The 20,793-nt window shown below is 36.6% G+C and overlaps 1 protein-coding gene across 1 annotated transcript in view; it reads right to left on the bottom strand.

The window, feature by feature from the left end:
- Positions 1-20,793, bottom strand: part of grid1a (glutamate receptor, ionotropic, delta 1a) — a 374,524-nt gene that overhangs the window by 25,151 nt on the left and 328,580 nt on the right. Inside the window, exons 9-11 of the mRNA XM_030156621.1 lie at positions 13,412-13,513; positions 9,132-9,329; positions 7,776-8,106 (exon numbers count right to left, since the gene is read on the bottom strand). Of these exons, the coding sequence (XP_030012481.1) occupies positions 7,776-8,106; positions 9,132-9,329; positions 13,412-13,513 (631 nt within the window). The remainder of the gene's footprint in view (positions 1-7,775; positions 8,107-9,131; positions 9,330-13,411; positions 13,514-20,793) is intronic.

Raw genomic sequence — 20,793 nt, 5'->3', positions numbered from 1 at the left:
TGAATGGTTAGAGCAATGAAACTCAAGAGGCTTATAAGGTGCCGCAGCTAAAAATAAATAGACATTCAATAGTAAAACGACTTGTCGACTAAAAAAATTGCCATTGACAAATTTTCGTGGTCGATTACGTTGGCTAATCACAGCAGCACTAATTTCAACAATATCACTTACAGTTCTACAAATGCACAAAACAAAAAGCAACAGACATTACATTGTTAAAATTGTACTTATTTTTCTTAAGACATTTCAGGTTGTTCATATTTGTTCAAGTTATTTGCATTTTATTGTGAAAAGATAGTTTGTAAATATAAATATTTTCATAATGTAATTTAGCTTTTTTCGAATGAAACATTTGGATTATTACCATTTTTACCTCCACCAGGAGGTAATGTGATCACTTTGCTTTGTGTGTTTGCATGCGTGTTTGTTTTTTAGCAAGATAACTCAAAAAATTATGGATGGATTTTCATGAAATGTTCAGGAAATTTTGATACTGGCACAAGGAAGAAATGATTAAATTTTGGTGGTGATCGGGGGGTGGGGGGATCTGTCTTGGCGGAGGTCTGCGCTCTCCAAGTACTTTTCTTATTTGTGTTTGTTTTTGTTTGTTTGTTTGTTTGTTAGCAACTTTACAGGAAAACTATTCCAACCATCTTTACCAAATTGTACCCACAGATAGGCCTAGGCCCTGGAACAAACCCATTAAATTTTGGGCCAAGTAGGCCAAAGTTCAAGGTCACAGCAAAGTCACAAAATCTCAAATTTTCCTATCTTTCATCATTGAGCAATTTTCAAAAATTCATAAAAAACTCAAAACAACTCCAATTAGCCTTCGATTTGATACACCCGTAGCTTATAACAATATCTTGTATCTGGCACAAAATTGTCCACATCCACTGTGGAATGTGGACTCTGTGGACATTTCAATTTAACATTGAAAATCCCATTTACAACACATTTTTCATTATAACTCAACAAATATTGATTGGAATTGAATATAATTTGACATACACATGACTGGTACCAAGCTTCAACTTTTTCTGCTGTATGGAACAACTTTAAAACTGTTTAATTTAAAAAGAAATAGTCCATCCACACATGCACACTGTTTGGGGTGCTTGGTGGAGGTTTGTGTTCTCTGAACACTTGTTTATAGTTTATGCTATTATTTAACATGAGATCACATTGTGCTCTGTGTGGGCCCTGAAGTAAAATGAATTCCACACCTTTGACACAGTGTAATATTTGCATTTCATAAATTCATCCCATAAGTCAGATTGGACCCTTTGGCTGGTCGGTTTTGGCCCACAGCCCATATGTTTGACACTTCTGCTTTAATACGTATGTGCACAAGATGTAACGCAACCACGTACAATGTGAAAACTTACCTAACACACTTCAACTCCATTAAAATAAGATATTGTACATTTACACTGACGAGCTGGGTAAAGTTGCCAACATATGTAGGAGTGCTGTAATACCTGTGGTTATCAGCCTTATGTTTTATTTTTCTTTCCTTATATGACAGAGCCAAGAAAATACAGGCCTTTTAACCTACTATCTGTTTTGGTTTATTTCCAGCATATTAAATAAGCTTTAAGGAGATGAGCCAAGTCAGTGAGAAAATGGACGCCAATATTTTTCAAGTGTGTCTGCTAAATTAATTACTCAGTTACCCATTAAAAAAAAAAAGAAAAAGACAACAGTGTCTTTGGAACAATGCTGACCTACTGACTGCATATTATGTATTTATTTAACACTGTGTTGTTTTTTTCTCAGTTTAATATCTTACCTTTGGTAATCAGCATGCATAAATATAAATATAATTATTGCATTGACTAGGAAACATTCAAGCATCGTATGATTTCATTTTTTTACTGCAAGCATATGAGCAGTTAGCGTTTTGTTTAATAACTGTAACAAAGTGTACGGGATTTGAACTTATTTACAATCATGTAGATATCCTTCTACAAATATTTTCACACACCTTTCTGCTTTTTAATATTCATCCTTTTCAATATTTTTCATCTCCTCTGTGATTTTAATTTTAAGCTTCCCTTTTTTTTTTTTTTTTTTTTTTTTTTTGCAGAGAAGACATTTATCATCTACGTTTTTCCATCTGCACTCTCTCTGCCATACTGACTCTTTCTCTCCAAATATCCAGAAACAGCTTATGAGGTGTATGAGAAAAATGTCAGCATGAATTCTAATTTTGAAGTGTAAAGCCATAGAAATGTCATGTGAGAGATTCAGGATTGTGAAATGTAATGAAAACATATTTGTCTGAAAGTGTCATAATCAACGCAGCTGGGCCCTTAGGACAGTTTGGGGAAAAAAAAACAAAAAAAAAAACCTGAAGGCCTTGTCAGATGCCTAGCAGTCCAGCATCATTCATTTTTATTACATATGGCTTTGACTGATTTGTTAAGGTCATCGAATGTGAATTTGTGCATCTTGGAATTTTACTGGGTCTTTCCCTGCTGCAAAGGAGAAAGGGCCACATGCGCTGCAGTCTCTTTCATCTTTGAAACAAATTGATTAAACTCTCCAGTGCTATTTTCATCTGTTCTCTTGGACAATTTTAGATGATTTCTTACCTTCCCCTAACCTCCTTAAAGAACAAAGGAAGGACAAAACGTATTTAAATAAGCAGCAAGCTAAAAAAAAAATCACTATGCCTTTGGGTAAATAGTTTAATCTTTATTGAACATACAACAAAAATGCAGCCAAGTGTTGGCATATCATTATGAAATCATTGGGGGATTTAGTTGCCAAGTTTGTGCACCCTGACAATGGTACTTTATGCATCAGTAGTCAGATCCATATCAAAGTGACCCACATCATTCAGAGGAAACAAAAAGTGGCAATGTTAGAAGGCAAGCCAAAAAAAAAAAAAAAAAAAAAAAAAAAAAAAAGGGCAAAAGAAAAGGCAGCTTAAAAACATGGAATTTAGCTTCTCTTGAAACATGGTGGGTGTTAGGTTAAAAAAGGCTCAACGGCACTGTGCCAGACTTTGATAGATGCAGTTCAGGCTGTAACATCAGTTGCTGAAGTAGTCATTTATCCAAACCAGACATACCTGGATCTCCCCCAGACCTAAAGAAGGGGACGCTCTCCTTGAGAAGGGCACCTTTAGAAAATGCTAGGGTGGGCACAGTGCCTCAAAGTGACTCACTACTGAATCAGCAATGCTGCACGGAGACATGCACATTTGGCTCTGGGGTCCCTTAAACCCATGAAATACATCACATGCAAGTGTTTTCCCTGTGTGTTTGTTGTGCTTCAGTGTTGGGTTTAATAACTACAATGACTGACAGCAGCGTTATGCAATGAGGGTCTGGTGAAAATCTAAAGCAGTGTTTCCCAAACTTATTTTGGGGGATCAATTTTTTAATGACAGATGATTATAACTTAAACTGACCTTTTCCATAAACTAGGAGAAGAGAAATGAAAGATACAGACAGACTTTACCAATTTTTACCATGTAATATTATATTTATTATAATTTTCTCAAATCTTTGGTTTATACATGTGATACTGAATATGTATATAATATGCAATGTATAATAAATAAAAATGCATTATATAAATACATAAATAGAAATACGTAAGGTATATGTAATATGTATATCTATAAACATGAGTATAATAAATAAATAAAATGTATATGAATATGCAATGCTGGATCCATCTCAGTCTCTGGAGAGGTTGCTTGATATTATTGATGGCTGAAGCTTTGCTGGAATCCAGCTGAAGTGTTGTTGAAACACGGCAGAATGTTGGTGAAATTGCTGAAGTTAGAAAGTACTGCTTGAGTGAAAAATGAAAACTGAAGAAACTACTGAATATCTGCTGAAATGACTTAAAGGAGTCACTTTGGACTTAAAAAATCTAAAATCATGAATCACACAACCCCTGAAAGTTCACAAATATCTCTCTGTTTTTGGGTGGTATTGGTGAAACTGGTGAAAGGTATAAAAGCTTCAATGAGAAAGTTTCCTTAAATGCTGTAAACACTCTCCATTCATTTTCAATGGGGAAAAAAAACCTTAACCCTTTCATGCATGGTGGTCACTACAGTGGACAGTTATTCTCCAGCTGTTCTCTTGTATATTCATGGATTTTGTTGATTTAGTTCCTTATCCGCCAACATAGTGGACTCTTACGCGTCATCCAAAACACTGCAATTCATACAATTACTGTAACTTTGCAGCTCTTGATAAACCTGATCTGCAGTAACATGTTTTAGTGTACAGTACAGGCCAAAAGTTTGGACACACCTTCTCATTCTTCGCATTTTCTTTATTTTCATGACTATTTACATTGTAGATTCTCACTGTGGAATTATGTACTTAACAAAAAAGTGTGAAATAACTGAAAACATCTCTTATATTCTAGTTTCTTCAAAGTAGCCACCCTTAGCTCTGATGACTGCCTTGCACACCCTTGGCATTCTCTTGATGAGCATCAAGAGGTAGTCACCTGAAATGGTTTTCACTTCATAGCTGTGCCTTGTCAGGGTTACTTAGTGGAATTTCTTGCCTTATTGATGGGGTTGGGACCATCAGTTGTGTTGTGCAGAAGTCAGGTTGATGCACAGCTGACAGCCCTATTGGACAACTGTTAGAATGCATATTATGGCGAGAACCAATCAGCTAAGTAAAGACAAACGAGTGGCCATCATTACTTTAAGAAATGAAGGTCAGTCAGTCTAGAAAATTTCAAAAACTTTGAATGTGTCCCCAAGTGCAGTCGCAAAAACCATCAAGCGCTACAACGAAACTGGCTCACATGAGGACCGCCCCAGGAAAGGAAGACCAAGAGTCACCTCTGATGCTGAAGATAAGTTCATCTGAGTCACCAGCCTCAGAAATCGCAAATTAACAGCAGCTCAGATTAGAGACCAGATGAATACCACACAGAGCTCTAGCAGCAGACACATCTCTACAACAACTGTTAAGAGGAGACTGCGTGAATCAGGCCTTCATGGTCAAATAGCTGCTAGGAAACCACTGCTCAGGAGAGGCAACAAACAGAAGAGATTTATTTGGGCCAAGAAACCCAAGGAATGGACATTAGACCAGTGGAAATCTGTGCTTTGGTCTGATGAGTCCAAATTTGAGATCTTTGGATCCAACCGCCATGTCTTTGTGCGACGCAGAAAAGGTGAACGGATGGATGCTACATGCCTGGTTCCCACCGTGAAGCATGGAGGAGGAGGTGTGATGGTGTGGGGGTGCTTTGCTGGTGACGCTGTTGGGGATTTATTCAAGACTGAAGGCAACCTGAATCAGCATGGCTACCACAGCATCCTGAAGTGACATGCCATTCCATCCGGTTTGCGTTTAGTTGGACCATCATTTATGTTTCAACAGGACAATGACCCCAAACACACCTCCAGGCTGTGTGAGGGATATTTGACCAAGAAGGAGAGTGATGGAGTGCTGCGCCAGATGACCTGGCCTCCACAGTCACCGGACCTGAACCCAATCGAGATGGTTTGGGGTGAGCTGGACCGCAGAGTGAAGGCAAAAGGACCAACAAGTGCCAAGCATCTCTGGGAACTTCTTCAAGACTGTTAGGAAACCATTTCAGGTGACTACCTCTGGAAGCTCATCAAGAGAATGCCAAGAGTGTGCAAAACAGTCATCAGAGCTAAGGGTGGCTACTTTGAAGAAACTAGAATATAAGAGATGTTTTCAGTTATTTCACACTTTTTTGTTAAGTACATAATTCCACATGTGTTCATTCATAGTTTTGATGCCTTCAGTGAGAATCTACAATGTAAATAGTCATGAAAATAAAGAAAATGCAAAGAATGAGAAGGTGTGTCCAAACTTTTGGCCTGTACTGTATATCAATTGCAATTTTTTTTTTTTTTTTTTTTTTTGCATCTCCTCCTGAGACCCAGCAATGCATTTTGTCCTCTATAGGGGACAAAAGTTTGACAGTTTAACTTAAATGCTGTCCATTGCAAAGGACATTCCATTAAAAAAATCAAATAACTAAAAATGATTTTTAAAATGTATCTGAAAAAACTTGCATTATGCAGATTCCAATCAAGACAATTTTTTAATGTAAAAAAGCTAAAATTGTCAGTTTCCTGGGTCTCAGGAGGATATTATCTTCATGAAATGAGTCATGTAAAATGTGTGTGTATGATAAAATGCGGAGAAACATTAGTAATTTAGCAATTAGCAGCATTACAAATGTTTTTATTTCATAGTTTTCACACACTATATCACTTTCTGATTATGTGTTTTAAATACATGTTTTTTTGCTTCAAAAATTTAACGCATGGTATCCAGCTGAGTGGACTTTTTTTTTTAACGCCACAAAAAATAGATTCATAAAAAAATTTCAATTGCATTGTTTTTTTCATGCCTAAAGAGGAATAAAAACACTCAAGAAAAAATATTGACTAAGGTTCTCATAATTCATGCATAAAAGGGTTAATATTTTAAAAAGTACATAATGCACAACAGTCAAAAGTAAAAGCATTAATGTCTTAAATGAGCTGCATATTGTGGTGTTGGAATGGTTTAAATCACACCATGTATGCAGGAGGAGTTCCATACCATAAAAAGGAGAACAACATAGTGTGTGAAACAAAGCATTCACACAATACATGTGTTTAGGCAGAGGTAGGGGTGTTTCTGTTAATGTATTTAATACACATTGGGAAATTTCATACTGGAAAGTGTTAATGGAAATGACCAAATTTGAAAGAACTACCCAGATTGCACGATCTGTTTTCAATAAATTGTGAGCTGTTTGCTGTGTTTACCCAGATTTAACGGGTCTATAGGCACCATATTTATATATCTAAAACTGCACTTGTCCAAATCTGTATATATTCAAATCCGTATTTATAGATTTTTTGCACTACATTCATATCAACCGTATTTGCACCCTCCTTTTAAACACTTTTTAAACACTTTTTTATTCAAATTTATATGACTGTTTGTTTTATGTGTATGTGTATGTTTTTGCTGCTGACAACACTGTGAATTTCCCCATTGTGGGATCAATAAAGGAATATCTTATCTTATCTTGTCTTATCCTATCTTATCTTATCTTATCTTATCTTATCTCATCTTATCTTAAGTGTATAACCATCTACAACAGATATGTGGACTGATGAGGACACTGAATTATTCCCCGGTCTCTCATCTGTTAATCACATCATGACCATTTTAGAGACACACTATCGTTAGAGCGCTCTGCTTCTTCTACTGTTAATTAGAGCCATGTATGGTAGCCTACAGTGCCACCTGCGGATGACATGATGCAGCCTAATTTATTCACTTAAACCACTTAATGGAAATGCACATCATTTGCAAAAAGCTCATAAGTGTGCTTTAAAATTATTTGAGGTTTTATGGAAACATAACTATTGTTTTAATTCATTTCATCAGAAAGGAACTTTATAAATGAGAGGAAATTATTCTCTATTAGAATCTATTAGGCATTAAAAAGCTCTGTTTTTTCCTTTTATTTTGCTTCCTGTTTTTCAAAATGCTTAAAATGCAAATGTATTTGATGACCTCCATGGACTCACATGTGGGTCTCAACCCAGCCTTTGGGAATGGACAGTCTGGAGTCTGATTAACACTGACTTTACCAGTTAATCCAACAACATAAGCAACACAAGTACAAGTAGGAGAAATGACCTGGATAGAAAGCAGCTAAGCCTTGGCCTCTTAACCACACACAATTTCCAACAACTGTCCTTTTGTGTTACTGGTGGCTAGACTCTCATTTGTTACACATACCTTGTTGCACAAAAGCTCCATAAACAATCCAGATGGCGCTCTGAAGCGACGTGGAGACGGAGGGCGGTGGATGTCCTCCTGTGTTGCTCTGGCAGCGCACCGCTTGGATACGCCGGAGCAGGAAGATCATGATTCCCACCACAGGGATGGCAGCAGCAATGCACGCCCACACCGCCAGGTCAAATGGCGCCAGCAAAGAAAATATGTTGATTTTTTCCTCCGACTTGCGCATCAGGATGCCCACTGAATAGTCCAGGTAACGCTTGCTGAAATCCACCACACTTTCACGCTCAGGGGTGATGGTGATGGCTGATACGGCCAGGTCAGCTTTCTGTGGATGGAGAGAATGTTCCTGTTTTATTGTCCAGGAAAAAGCACTCTTTGTTTTTCAAACAACCTAACATGCATAAGAGCTTTGTAAGCTGTTAGATGCCAGAGGAGTAAATAGTTGACCGTCAGGAGAGCTAGAACTAATGTTTTTGCTCAGCAGAATATCTAGTTTCCTCCTTAGAGGAGCTGTATTTCAGATGTCCCAAAGTTTTAAAGTTTTTGAGTCATGCTGATCTCCCTGTGGCCCTTCACATTCACATTTCTTACCGAAACAATCCTTTATTTTTGAAAGTCCATATTTATTGTTCTTCAGAAACACCGCCAGCATCTCTATTCTCTTTGAACCAAAGCAGAGAGATCAGTTTGCCTTGTAAGTCTATACTTTTATAATGAGCTTTGAAATAAACTTCTGATTCCTTGGTTGCATTTTCTTGCCACCGCAGTGGATCTGTAAATGTAGTGAGGTCAGTGATTAGAGCGGATGTGTTTGATAGTGTTCTGGTAAAGCCTTTAAGGTTACCATCAGCCTGCCTTTCAGTGAACACATGCTGGATGTAGCAGTAATCATATTGGAATGTGTGTGACCCCCAATGTGTGGGTAACACAGCCCCCACCGAAAACAATTGTACTAAACTGTAGGGCAACAGCTGTGAGTACACCAGTAGCTTTCTCTATCTTAAAGAATATTTATGTGAAAGTGAGTCATTACCCAACCTCGTGCTTGATCAGCGAGACTAAGTTCACATTATAATCATGAGGCATACTGTAAGTTCTCAAACTTTCACTTTCCTGCAGAAATCAGACTTAGTTCAATGAATCTGTGATGTCACCCCCTAAGAAACCTGACTTGCAGATACAGGACATGCTGCTGGCCCGGTTGGTGCTGTTTTTCAGATCTTTTCTGCTTTTATCAAGCCTTATAATTGAGCTCCTCTTTCTGAACAAGACAATGTGGCCTGCCTCCCAGAAAATCATTGCGACTGAAATCTCACCATTGATTGACTGAGGAGAGAAACCCCTACCAACCTTGCCAATGAGTTCCCCAATCATGCCATTCCAGGATCCGTTAGGGAGTGCAGAGCCATACTTCCCATCTCCGACCTGGTAGATGTCATATTTAAAACCCAGGATCTTGGCCAGGGCGTCCAGAACGTCGATGGAGAAACCTTTATATCTCTTGGGTTGACCCAGAATGTTCTCTGCCACCATAACAAAAGGCTCCTCCTGTTCAGAAGAAAATTATATAAAAGGTTAATAAAAGACTTTCCCCCCCTCCAACTTTGAGTTTTTTTCAGTCACAGGATACATGTATACAACATGCCTTTGTATGTGAAAGGATATGAAGTCAATAACCTAAGTGACAGCAATGTATAAAAACAAAATAAAACAACCTCAACAAAGAACAAAACAGGCAACAAACAAACAGTACCTTGATATTAAAAATTACAATTATACACATTCTTCTGCATGGAGAAAAAACAGCTACTCTCTAACCAAACCTGTAGCCACAATGTAATGTAATGTAAACATGCTTAGAGTGTGTGTGACAGAATGCAGTGGGACGAATAAAAGTGAATGGTTGGGTGTCAATGAATTTTTTTATATAGATGGAGTTATAGAAATGCATTTTTTACTGCTTTTTGTTGTTTTGCTGTTTTAGTTTTTATTAATGTCTGTTTTTTTAATGATAACATCAACCCGCCCAGGGACTACAGGTGGAAATTAGCACTAGAGCTACAGCCTGGCACACTATATCTCTCCTTTTTTAAGGTTAATGTATATTGTGCATTGTCCCTGTCTAAATAAAAAAAAAAAAAAAAAAAAAAAAAAAAAAAAAAAAAAAAAAAAAAAAAAAAAAAAATATATATATATATATATATATATATATATATATATATATATATATATATATATATATATATAATCCTATGTAGGTCAATCAGTGTAAAAATTGTCCATCTCAATGTTTAAGGTACCTCATTACGCACATAATCTCAGGCTCCTATATAGGGTGTATCAAAAAAAACAAAAAAACAAAAACATTTTGAGTAATTTTGAAAAATTACCCCCAGTTCCGCTTTTGATAATTTTTGGAATTTTCTTTTATAGACTCGGTAGGTAGGGGATTGGTGGATATTTGTCCAAATTTACAGACCCAGGTTTTCATTCATGAGTGAGCAGGGGACAATTACGCAATCCAAGTTGAAACTGGTTTGCGCAAAGTAGCGGTGGGATTTAAATCCATAACCCTAACCCTAACTTGGCCTATCCTCAGTGACATTTTCAGGCCTAAACAAGTTGAATTAACTTGGAAAGGCAGGAACAGCTGCCATGGGTAAAGAAATGAAATTCACATGGTGGCGAAACTGTTAATGCTGTAACCTGGCAACTTTGTGGAAAACAAGATGGATGCCCACTGTCCCCTCCCATGACCTTTGATTGGATTTAAATCCCACCGCTACCTCGCACAAACCAGTTTTAACTTGGATTGCGCAATTTGCCCCTGCTCACTCATGCATGAAAACCTGGGTCTGTAAATTTGGACAAATATCCACCAATCCCCTAGCTACCGATGGCCATTAAAGAAAATTCCAAAATTATCAAATGCGGAACTGGGGGTAATTTTACAAAATGTATAGTTTGTTTTGATACAGTATTCGCTCATTCCAGTCCAGCGGGGGAACGGCCACATAAGTGAATACAAAAGACAAATAATCAATCAGGGATAGCGAGGAAATTTAGATCTCTAACATATGAAGGAAAAGAGGTCCACAATGTATAAAATTTGGTCTTGGAGCCCTGAAGTGTGTCTCGTATCTTCTCTAGACGTATGCAGTTCAGGATGGGTTTGATCCAAAGAACATGGGAATAAAGGACTTTTAAAGACAATAATTTAGTGGCATAATAATAATGATGAGAAATTTTGTCCCTGAGGTTGCCATTTATCCTTAAACTCAGGGAAAAGAGTAGAGTGTGTGTACTTAATCACAGGTGTATCATTTATCAAGATGCACCCTAATCTCCTTGGGGCCAGATTGGCAACCGAGGCGAGGACACATTCAGTCATTTTAAGAACTTTGGGGTGACAATTTTATGAAGAGCTTCTAAGGTGATCTAAGTTGAACTTCATCTTAATAAAATAGTTTCCTCAGCAACTGTTGACCTGTAACACATGGCACCATGGCAACCGCAAGTTCATCATCATCGAAATTGCCATTGTAAATTTATTGCACACGACCATGCTTCTTCTTTATGGGTTGATAGCGCCAGGGCAGAATACGACGGGAGAAGGTGTTAAAAAAAAAAAAAAAAAAAAAAAAAAAAAGTAGGCAGGGGCAAATGACTTGATTAAGTGGCACTGCCAAGAGAGAGCTGAGCAGACCTTATGTGAATAAATATGATGCAGGTAAATCATGTGTGAAGAAGGAAAACAGATAAAGGCAGGGAAGTGAAAGAGGTTTTGGAGGTGGTTCGGTGAGGTTAGTTGAGGAAAAGCTGCTATTTTGTTGTGGGACACTCTTGGCTTTTTGATGAGAAAACCTTAAAAAATCCCTCTTCCATAAGAGAACACTCCAATGACTGTGACCGTGCAGTCCAAAGTACATCAGTGCTAGAAAATTGTGTGCTGCTTTTCATTTGGTTTCCTTTCTGTTGTAAAAATTTAGTAAACATAACACAACGACGGGTATCATATTGACGTCAGAACCTTTGAGTGGATATTTGTCTGCACTATTCATGTTATCTTAAAAAAATCCAGTTTGTGTCTGACATAAACTATAAGTGATTGCATTAATATATCGGCTAAAATTTGCTTAGAGGTCTTATTTATGTCTTTGTGCATAAGAAATCAATATAAGTGAATCCCCAAAGGAACTTTGTGTTGTTAAATGTAAGTTTTGCAAATTTACAGGATTTCAGTTCTGTTGCAACATGTTGATGGTCATATGAACTATGTTTTCAGGTCAAAAATGTCCAATTTCATCACAATTAATGCTATATTTTCATGTCACAAATGGCCAAGTTATATTTGAACTGAATTTACCTGAAAAACAAATATTCTATTCTTTTAGATTCCCCAATTATTCTTACAAGATTATATCCTACATATCACATGTTTTATTTTTACAGGTTCAATCTGGAGTATGGTGCTGATCCATCCTGCTTATGTTACGCCAATACATACATTAAGAATGTCACACGTCACTTTTTAAATCAACAGTTTTCTAATAATAAGCATTTTTATAAAGAAATAACAATTCTATATTGTTATTTACTCTTTAGTATGATGATAAACTATACAATAAATAATTATGATCCTAGTTTTTGCACAGGGATCATTTGTGGAAATGGTGACATGGCTGCTGAGCATCAGTATGATGGGATCTGTAACAACCATGTCACATCCGTCCACTGCCACATTTTGTGTTTTTGTGTCAGCTGTTATTGTTTTAGATCCACAATACTAACATTTATGAATAAGAGGATAATTAGCAATAGTAAGTATATAAGTTTATTACTAATAAAGTACTGGTACTGACCAGATCATCATGGGTAATGTCACGTCCGTCCACCAGCAAAAGTTTTCCGAAACACGTGCTATTCAAAATCCAATATTTCTGAAAATATAGCTTCCACTGTCACATAATATCAGTAGTCTGTGCACAAATGTATTAGCATTATTTCAACACAGTTCTATGCATTTCTTACAAATTTTTTTTTTTTTTTGACAAAAATGGCCACTCATTTGACCCCCTAAGTAAATTTTAGCCGATATATAATTGCTCCATTTAATTCAGGTCAATCGATATAAAAAGGCATATATTTAAAGATCCTCTCCAGCATGAAAAATGTGCTTTGTTTTGATAATGATTTTCTATAAACACTGATAAATGGCTTTGACAAAGTGTTAAAACAAAAAATAACTCTCTGAATTCTGAATGTGGAAATATCAAACTCTTTGCAATTCCGTTAGAGCTACAATATCAAAGTGAAAGAAAATGTGGAGAAAAACTTTCATTTAAAACTTAAATCAATATGTTCAGGGGCTTTTGCTGTAAAAAACATAGCAACAATTATTAAGTGTAACAACTGTGTAAAAACATAAAAAAAGCAGCAAGAAACGTACATTCAGTCATTTATTTTTGTGCTTTAGAATAATAACCTGTAACAAAATAATCACGCTGCTTAATATGTGGGTGTACAGAACAGGCCTACATTCTTCTGTGTTGTAGTGTTTGAGTTTTTTACTCAAATATTTGCCCACTCAGGCCAAGTGTTAATGCATTCAGTGTTCCCCCACAACTTACCAGTAATGTTACAATCTTCAGTGTCACTCCCTGCATACCGCTCTCTATCCGGTTCTCCTTTAGGCTACCATTCAAACCACGAGTGGAATCCCATGATGCCAGCTAAGAAACGAAACAAAGAAAAAGAGAGATTATGAAAAGAAGTACAAGTGAGTAATTGGCACAATATCTGTGAGAGAAAAGATAAAATGAGAATTAATCAGGAAATACTGTGAATTGCGATAATAAGATGATGAGTGGTGGTGTCATCTTGTAACGGAGTCAGTGGTGAGACAAGATACAGAGTAACTAAGTTGTAAGTAAAGACCTAAATTGGTTGCCAAGACAACAAATCCATTAGTATCAACATCCTCTATTCAGCCTCAACCACTGAATGCTACAGTGCAGGGCTTTTACAATGCTTTGTTAGCAATCTACAGTACACTTTAGCAGTAATTATACAGATGGCTGTGATGATTATGGCTCTGAACATTATGCTCATCATGCAAATTCAACAAAAAAAGCAAGGACACAAGGATGAAACTTAGAGTGGAACAAAACAATGATAAAATGAAAAATTCTAAATAAGTTTGCACCCATTGCCTGACTCTGAACCAGGAGCTACTCCAGCTACAATACGCCTCGAGTTTCGAAGGTGTTGTGTCTTAAATTCTTAATCAGTCCTGCGAGCTGCACAAGGAACTTCAAGGATCTGACATATCATTCGGGGTGGACTATGAGATTTGAGCTGACAGGACACGGTGGCCCAAGGCCAAACAACAAGATTCTGTGGCTCCAGCCTCTGTCTGCAGCACTCGGCCCCTTGACAGACGCCTGAGCCAGGCACTGCTCCAATGGGAACACACTGTGCAATCAAACACATAATTAGAAGACTTCAGTTAATCCTCAATAACCTCAACAGCCACCTGTGACCTAAAGCATCCACTGATCTAAAAGGTTTTATTCCTTTTCAACCATTAATTTTATCAACACATGTAAATAGTTCCAGTAGATGTGGCATCAAATGTGTCTTTTTTTGGACGGTCAGATGCTCTATAGCAGGGGTCTCAAACATGTGGTCCGGGGGCCAAATGTGGCCCGCCGAAGGTTCCAATCCGGGCCCTGGGGTGAATTAGCAAAGTGCAGAAATTCCAGTCAAGGCTGTCGAACTCATTTTAGTTCAGGTTCCACATACAGACCAACACGATCTACAGTAAAATAATAGAGTAATAACCTACAAAAAATAATGACTCCATATTTTCTTAGTTTGATGTGAAGAAATTAATATCACATTATGCCTGTATATAATCACAACTTCAAATTTTGTCTTTGTTTTAGTGCAAAAATCACATTAAATTATGAAAATATTTGGATTTGCAAACTATCCTGTAACAATAAAATGTGAATAACCTGAACAAATATGAACAACTTGAAATATGTAAAGAAAATTAAGCTCAATTTTAACAATTTTCTGCCTGTTACTCAGTGTTTAGTGTCTTTGTAGATCTGATCCATAATGCACATGTAGGAATGATAAGTTGAGGCATAATATTGTTAAAATTGCACTTATTTTTCTTAAGAAATTTCAGTTTTTTCACGTTATTCACATCTTTTTTGTTTGGATAGTTTATTAAAGTAAATATTTTCATAACTTCATGGGGGTTTTTTGTACTAAAACAAAGACAAAAATCTGGAGTTGTCATTATTTATAGGTTATTATGTTATTATTTTACTAGTCTGCCCCACCTGAGATCAAATCGGGCTGAATGTGGCCCCTATAAGGGAATGAGTTTGAGACCCCTGACTCTGTCATCCAAAACCAGTAAAACACATGTAGTTTTACTTATGTCAGTGGTTGCAGTCACTATTTTATGTGAAGTTGATGATATATTTTCCTTCAGTTTTCCCTGTTTTTCAATAACATTTGAATTTACTCTGACCTTTTAGGAACATTTACATTGATTTTCACTGAAAAATGCAAATTGCAGAGGATAATATTACACTGAATGCTGATAAATAACTTTGAAAAGGTTAAATGTAATGAAAAATGCATTCAGAAGTCATCACAAAAATAGTTTGAGATCTCACTTCAAAAACTCATTTTTGTATGTTTTTCGATACGGTAATATTTCGACCGTTACAGTCACATCCTCCTTTAAGTGACTTTATGCACTAAATATAAAAGCATAGTGGTTTCATTCCCCAATCAAACATTTATTTAAAACAATTTACTGCTAAATTATTACAGATTACTGTGATACATGTTATTTTCTGCCTGTCAGTCCATCTTATTTATATAAAATTCAACATGCGCAATCAAACACATTAGAAGACTTCAGTTAACGTAAACAACCACCTGTGACGGAAAGCATCTACTGATCTAAAATGTTTTATTACTTTTCAACCATTAATTCTATCAATACATTTAATAGTTTCGGTAAATATGGCATCAGATGTGTCTTTTTTTGGACGTTCAGATGCTCTATAGTGAATGTGTAAACTCTCGTATCCTCTACAACCAGTAAAACACATGTAGTTTAACTAATGTCAGTGGTTGCAATCACGATTTTATGCTAAGTTGATGATATATTTTCCTTCAGTTTTCCCTGTTTTTCAATAACATTTGAATTTACTCTGACCTTTTAGGAACATTTGCATTGATTTTCACTAAAAAATGCAAATTGCAGAGGATAATATTAAACTAAATGCTGATAAATAACATTGAAAAGGTTAAATATAATGAAAAATGCATTTGGAAGTTATTGCAAAAATAGTTTGAGATCTCTCTTCAAAAACTCATTTTTATATGTTTTTCGATACGGTAATATTTCGACTGTTACAGTTAAGTGACTTTATGCACTAAATATAAAAGCATAGTGGTTTCATTCACTAATCAAACATTTATTTAAAACAATTTACTGCTAAATTATCACGGAATACTGAGATCCATGTCACTTTTTGCCTGTCAGTCCATTCTATTTATATAAAATTCAACATAAACACCTTTTTTTTCAACCTATTTGATATTTGTACAAGTTCAATTTCAATCTGGAGTACATGATATTTTATTGAGGTGCTCATTTTATATGTAATTGCTACTGTGAAACCAAAGTATAAGTTCAAAGTAGATAATTTATGAACGGCAAAAACCCCCTCCACACTTATCTCAGTTACTCACAGTTACATCCCACTGAGTTTTAGTACAGAGCATATAAACCGTCCTTTCTCCAGTGAAGGACGGTAAAAGCTGAAACGCCGTCCCCCCCTTTGAGAAGATGCACTTGGACGTTTTATACAATATTAAGGGGGAAAAACGTACCTGAGATCAAAACTGTCTACCGGACCTGGAAGACATAGTTTTCAGCTAAGATATTTCATCACTACTGCTGTATTTAACTTTGAACTCTACCTTTATAAAATGTTAATGCTCCTTAGGTTTTCTTTTTTCCTTGATTGGACACAGGCACTTGGGTTTGGGTCTAAAAATACATCAAAACCAAAAAAAACACGTAGGAATAAAAACAGTTTTTTGATACTTGTACATCTCGTATCTTATTTGGTATCCAGATAAGTGAAACAACAAAAAAGCAATGAGAAAACAATTAAATTAAAGGAGCTATATGTAGTATTTGTACTTTATAATACTGAAATCTGATCTAAAAGTATCATTAGTGTTTAGAATAAAATGCTCTGAAGTTATGGCCTAAGATGCCATTTTATTAGACTACACACATACTGAACCCAATCATATTTTTCAGTAAAATTTGATAACGTTAGAATTAAATAAAGGGACAAAGTGATAAAAGAGAGAAGCACTGCTGTTGTTTTTACCACTGGATTCAGCTCTAAATTAAAATAATAGAGTTTGAGGATGAAGTCGGAGCATTTCTTCTGCAGGTGAGTTTGATTATGAGGCTTGTGAAAATACAAAGTTATTATGTGATGTTATTATCTTTGCTAAAATGCTGTTTGTTGATCTGTGGTTCAGACTAAACTGTGACATTTTTGACCTTGTTTGGATGATTCCAAACAGATCTTTGAAAACACACTCTACGTATACAGAAAACAGAAAGAGGTGATTTGTGGTTTTACTGCGGCTGTTTTCTGTCTAAAACCAGAGCTAAGCTAACAGAGCAATAATGTAAACTATCAGCTGAAGCAGAACATGAAGATTATAAGACACAGTGTCATTTTGACCGACTGCTAAAATAACCAGTTAAGATTTTTTTGTTTGAAGCAGAAAATTTGATAATACCATAATACAGTGGTTCCCAAACTTTATTGGCTCGTGACCCCATTTTAACGTCACAAATTTCTGGTGACCCCAGACATTCAAAACGGAGACATTTTATTTGCTAAAATTAATTTGTTTTAAATCATGTAATAGTTTGCTATACTATCTTGTAAATAAACTTTAATTTTAGACGACATTTAGTCTATATAATGTATATTATTATGGACGGAGGCAGAAAAGCCAAGTGTAGATTCCTGCACAAAGTGAGAATTTTATTTTCCTTGGTCAGGATATGTACAGTCAGTCCAGCTTGGATTTACCCAGCCAGCATGTCCATGTGGGCCCCAGAAGGGTTACAACTGGGCTGCATATAAGGGTCCCATGTGGATTTGTCTGCAGTTTCCATGGGGGCCCCGCATGTGTTTCATCAGAATCAAAATCAGAATCAGAAACTCTTTACTGCCATTGTACCAAGTACAACGAAATTGAGGCAAAGCTCTTAGGTTCAGTGCAAAAATTTACAGACAGACAGCAAATATCAGAAAAACAACAACAAATATCAGTAAAAGGCACAGTTATTTATATTAAAAAAAAAAATAAAAAGAATTGCAAACTAAGATATTTGTAAAACAGAATTTAAGTAGTGCAAATAACATGAGAAGTAGTGCAAATGACATGAAAGATAAATATCGTGGGATAAATAGTGTGAAGAATAAATAATATGACATATTCAGATCTCTAATTCTGATTCTGATATGGGCAAACACAAGTGGGGCCACCATGGAAACTGCGGACAAACTCAAATGGGACCCTTATATGCAGCCCAATTATGACCCTTCTGGGGCCCACATGGACATGCTGGCTGGGTACAAGGCTGACAATTAAAACTAGAAGCACTCGGAGAGCGCAGACCTCCGCCAAGGTTGATCAGTGACCCCCCCCCGTGGGCCCCCCCACACCAAGGAGGTTATGTTTTTGCCAGGGTTTGTTTGTCTGTCTGTTTATTTGTCTGTCCGTTAGTGTGCAACATAACTCAAAAAGTTATGGACAGATTTTGATGAAATTTTCTGGTCTGCGCCCCCCCCGTGGGCCCCCCCACTCCAGATCACCACCAAAATTTAATCATTTCTTCCTTATCCCATTTCCAACAAACCCTGAAAATTTCATCAAAATCTGTCCATAACTTTTTGAGTTATGTTGCACACTAACGGACAGACAAACAGACAGACAGACAGACAGACAAACAAACCCTGGCAAAAACATAACCTCCTTGGCGGAGGTAACAATAACTCAAACTATGAATTATGAAAGAGCTGCAGCATCTGAAACCAACCACAGTGAACATTTAAAAGATAAACAGTACCACAGTGCTTCAGTTTCAGCTTCACAGTTTGTCATGTCTTTGATGTATTGGGATTGTCTCTCTCAACTCACCATATATATTTTTATTAGTATGTTTTTTTAAGGGTTTTTTTTATCAATTACTAGAAATTTCAGGTGACCCCATTTGAATTCTAGGTGATTCCACATGGGGTCCCAATCCCAAGGTTGAAAAACACTGCCATAATACAAATGTGCATAAACAATAGAGATGCAACGGTACTTGGGAAAACTGTGTAGTGTTCGGTCCACCCTGCACGGGACCATCTGCCCTTATGGACCGCAGGTTTTCAGTTTTGCAATTGATTTTGCGTTGGCGCTTTATATACTGCTTTACAAGCCCCGCCCCTCAATGATAGACAGTGGACAGAGAAGCGACTTTAGACTCAACACATCAGAGTCCTGCACTGGTCCACTCTCCAAACCCGCACCTGCCTGTACTCGCATACATTAGACCTGACCTGTGATTTAACACATTGTCTACACAGTACCAACCTGGTGCAGGACTCTGACACACATACAATACCGTGACACGCCATTACAAGGAAATGCCTACGGTGGCATTTTTATACCACCATTTTCTTTTATGTCCTTATGCAGAACAGGAATTATGTGCCTTATGTGTGCATGTGTCTGTTTTTATACGACTGTATACAAGTATTCAAGGAATAAGACAGGGTTCTGTTGTTCAGTACAGAAAGTGTTTTTTTATTCAGTACAGTGATAGAATTTGTTCCTATTGTGAGATTCAGTTTTTGCTGACAAGCAAAATAAAAATATAATTTTGGGAGAAAAAAAAACTGTTCTCTTCAGGCACAAAACACGTACTGAAACTGAACCAAAACCAGGGCCCACAAATCGAGGAACGGACCGAACCGTGGGCTACCTGTACTGTTGCACCCCTAATAAACAATAAACTTTTGGCAATAATTTATTCCGGAGGTTCCTAACCTTATTTACTGTAGCTTGTGAACCCATTTTAACATCACAAATTTCTGGCAACCCCAGACAATCAAAACAGAAACATTTTTCTCTTGGAGATCTCTTAGCGGGTTCAAGCGGGTGAAGAAATCTTTCCATTCTCTGTTCAATCCAGTTTCGACTGTGTCCAGGCAGGCTGAAGGATAGTCACGCATGTGGTTACATGATTGGGTCAGTCAAGATATGTCCTCTCAGATGTTATATCCTGCATTTTATTTGAAGTTGATTTTTATTAAGAGAAATGTGTGGTGTTTTAATTATCATGAAATACATATTGAATCATTAGAAAATATTTTTTATTAGTAATGTATTTACATTTTTTTTTTTATCAATTACTTGAAATTCCAGGCGACCCCATGTGGGGTGCTGACCCCAAGTTTGAAACACACTGCTTTATTCAGTGAGTCTGTGGATACCTAGTGTTGATTCATTGGTGCTTTTGGTAACCCAAGGTCTGTTTTATCTAATAACATTGTTTGGAATATCAGTGCTACACAGACTCAAACATTTTATATTTTGTTTTGTTTTTTAATCTGTGAGGTTTCGCTGCCAACTGTTAGTGAATCATAATGTATCATCTTATGTGGATCTTAACAACAATTTTCTCCATATGATGTCACTTAAATGTGCTTTCAGAAGAGATCAGCTGTTCATAGTTAGTACTTTAAACATACTCACGGGGTGATAAACATTTCACAGTGTTTAAAAATGTGCTTATCTGTTGTACTGCATATAATGGATGCTAGTCTACTTTAAAGTGTTTTACTCAGCAAGAGGCCACGTAGTTCAAACATAATACACAGAGCAA

The sequence above is a fragment of the Sphaeramia orbicularis genome, chromosome 15 (assembly GCF_902148855.1).
Source record: "Sphaeramia orbicularis chromosome 15, fSphaOr1.1, whole genome shotgun sequence".
NCBI classification, from domain to species: Eukaryota; Metazoa; Chordata; class Actinopteri; order Kurtiformes; family Apogonidae; genus Sphaeramia; species Sphaeramia orbicularis.
This window is presented reverse-complemented; position numbering and strand designations above follow the sequence as displayed.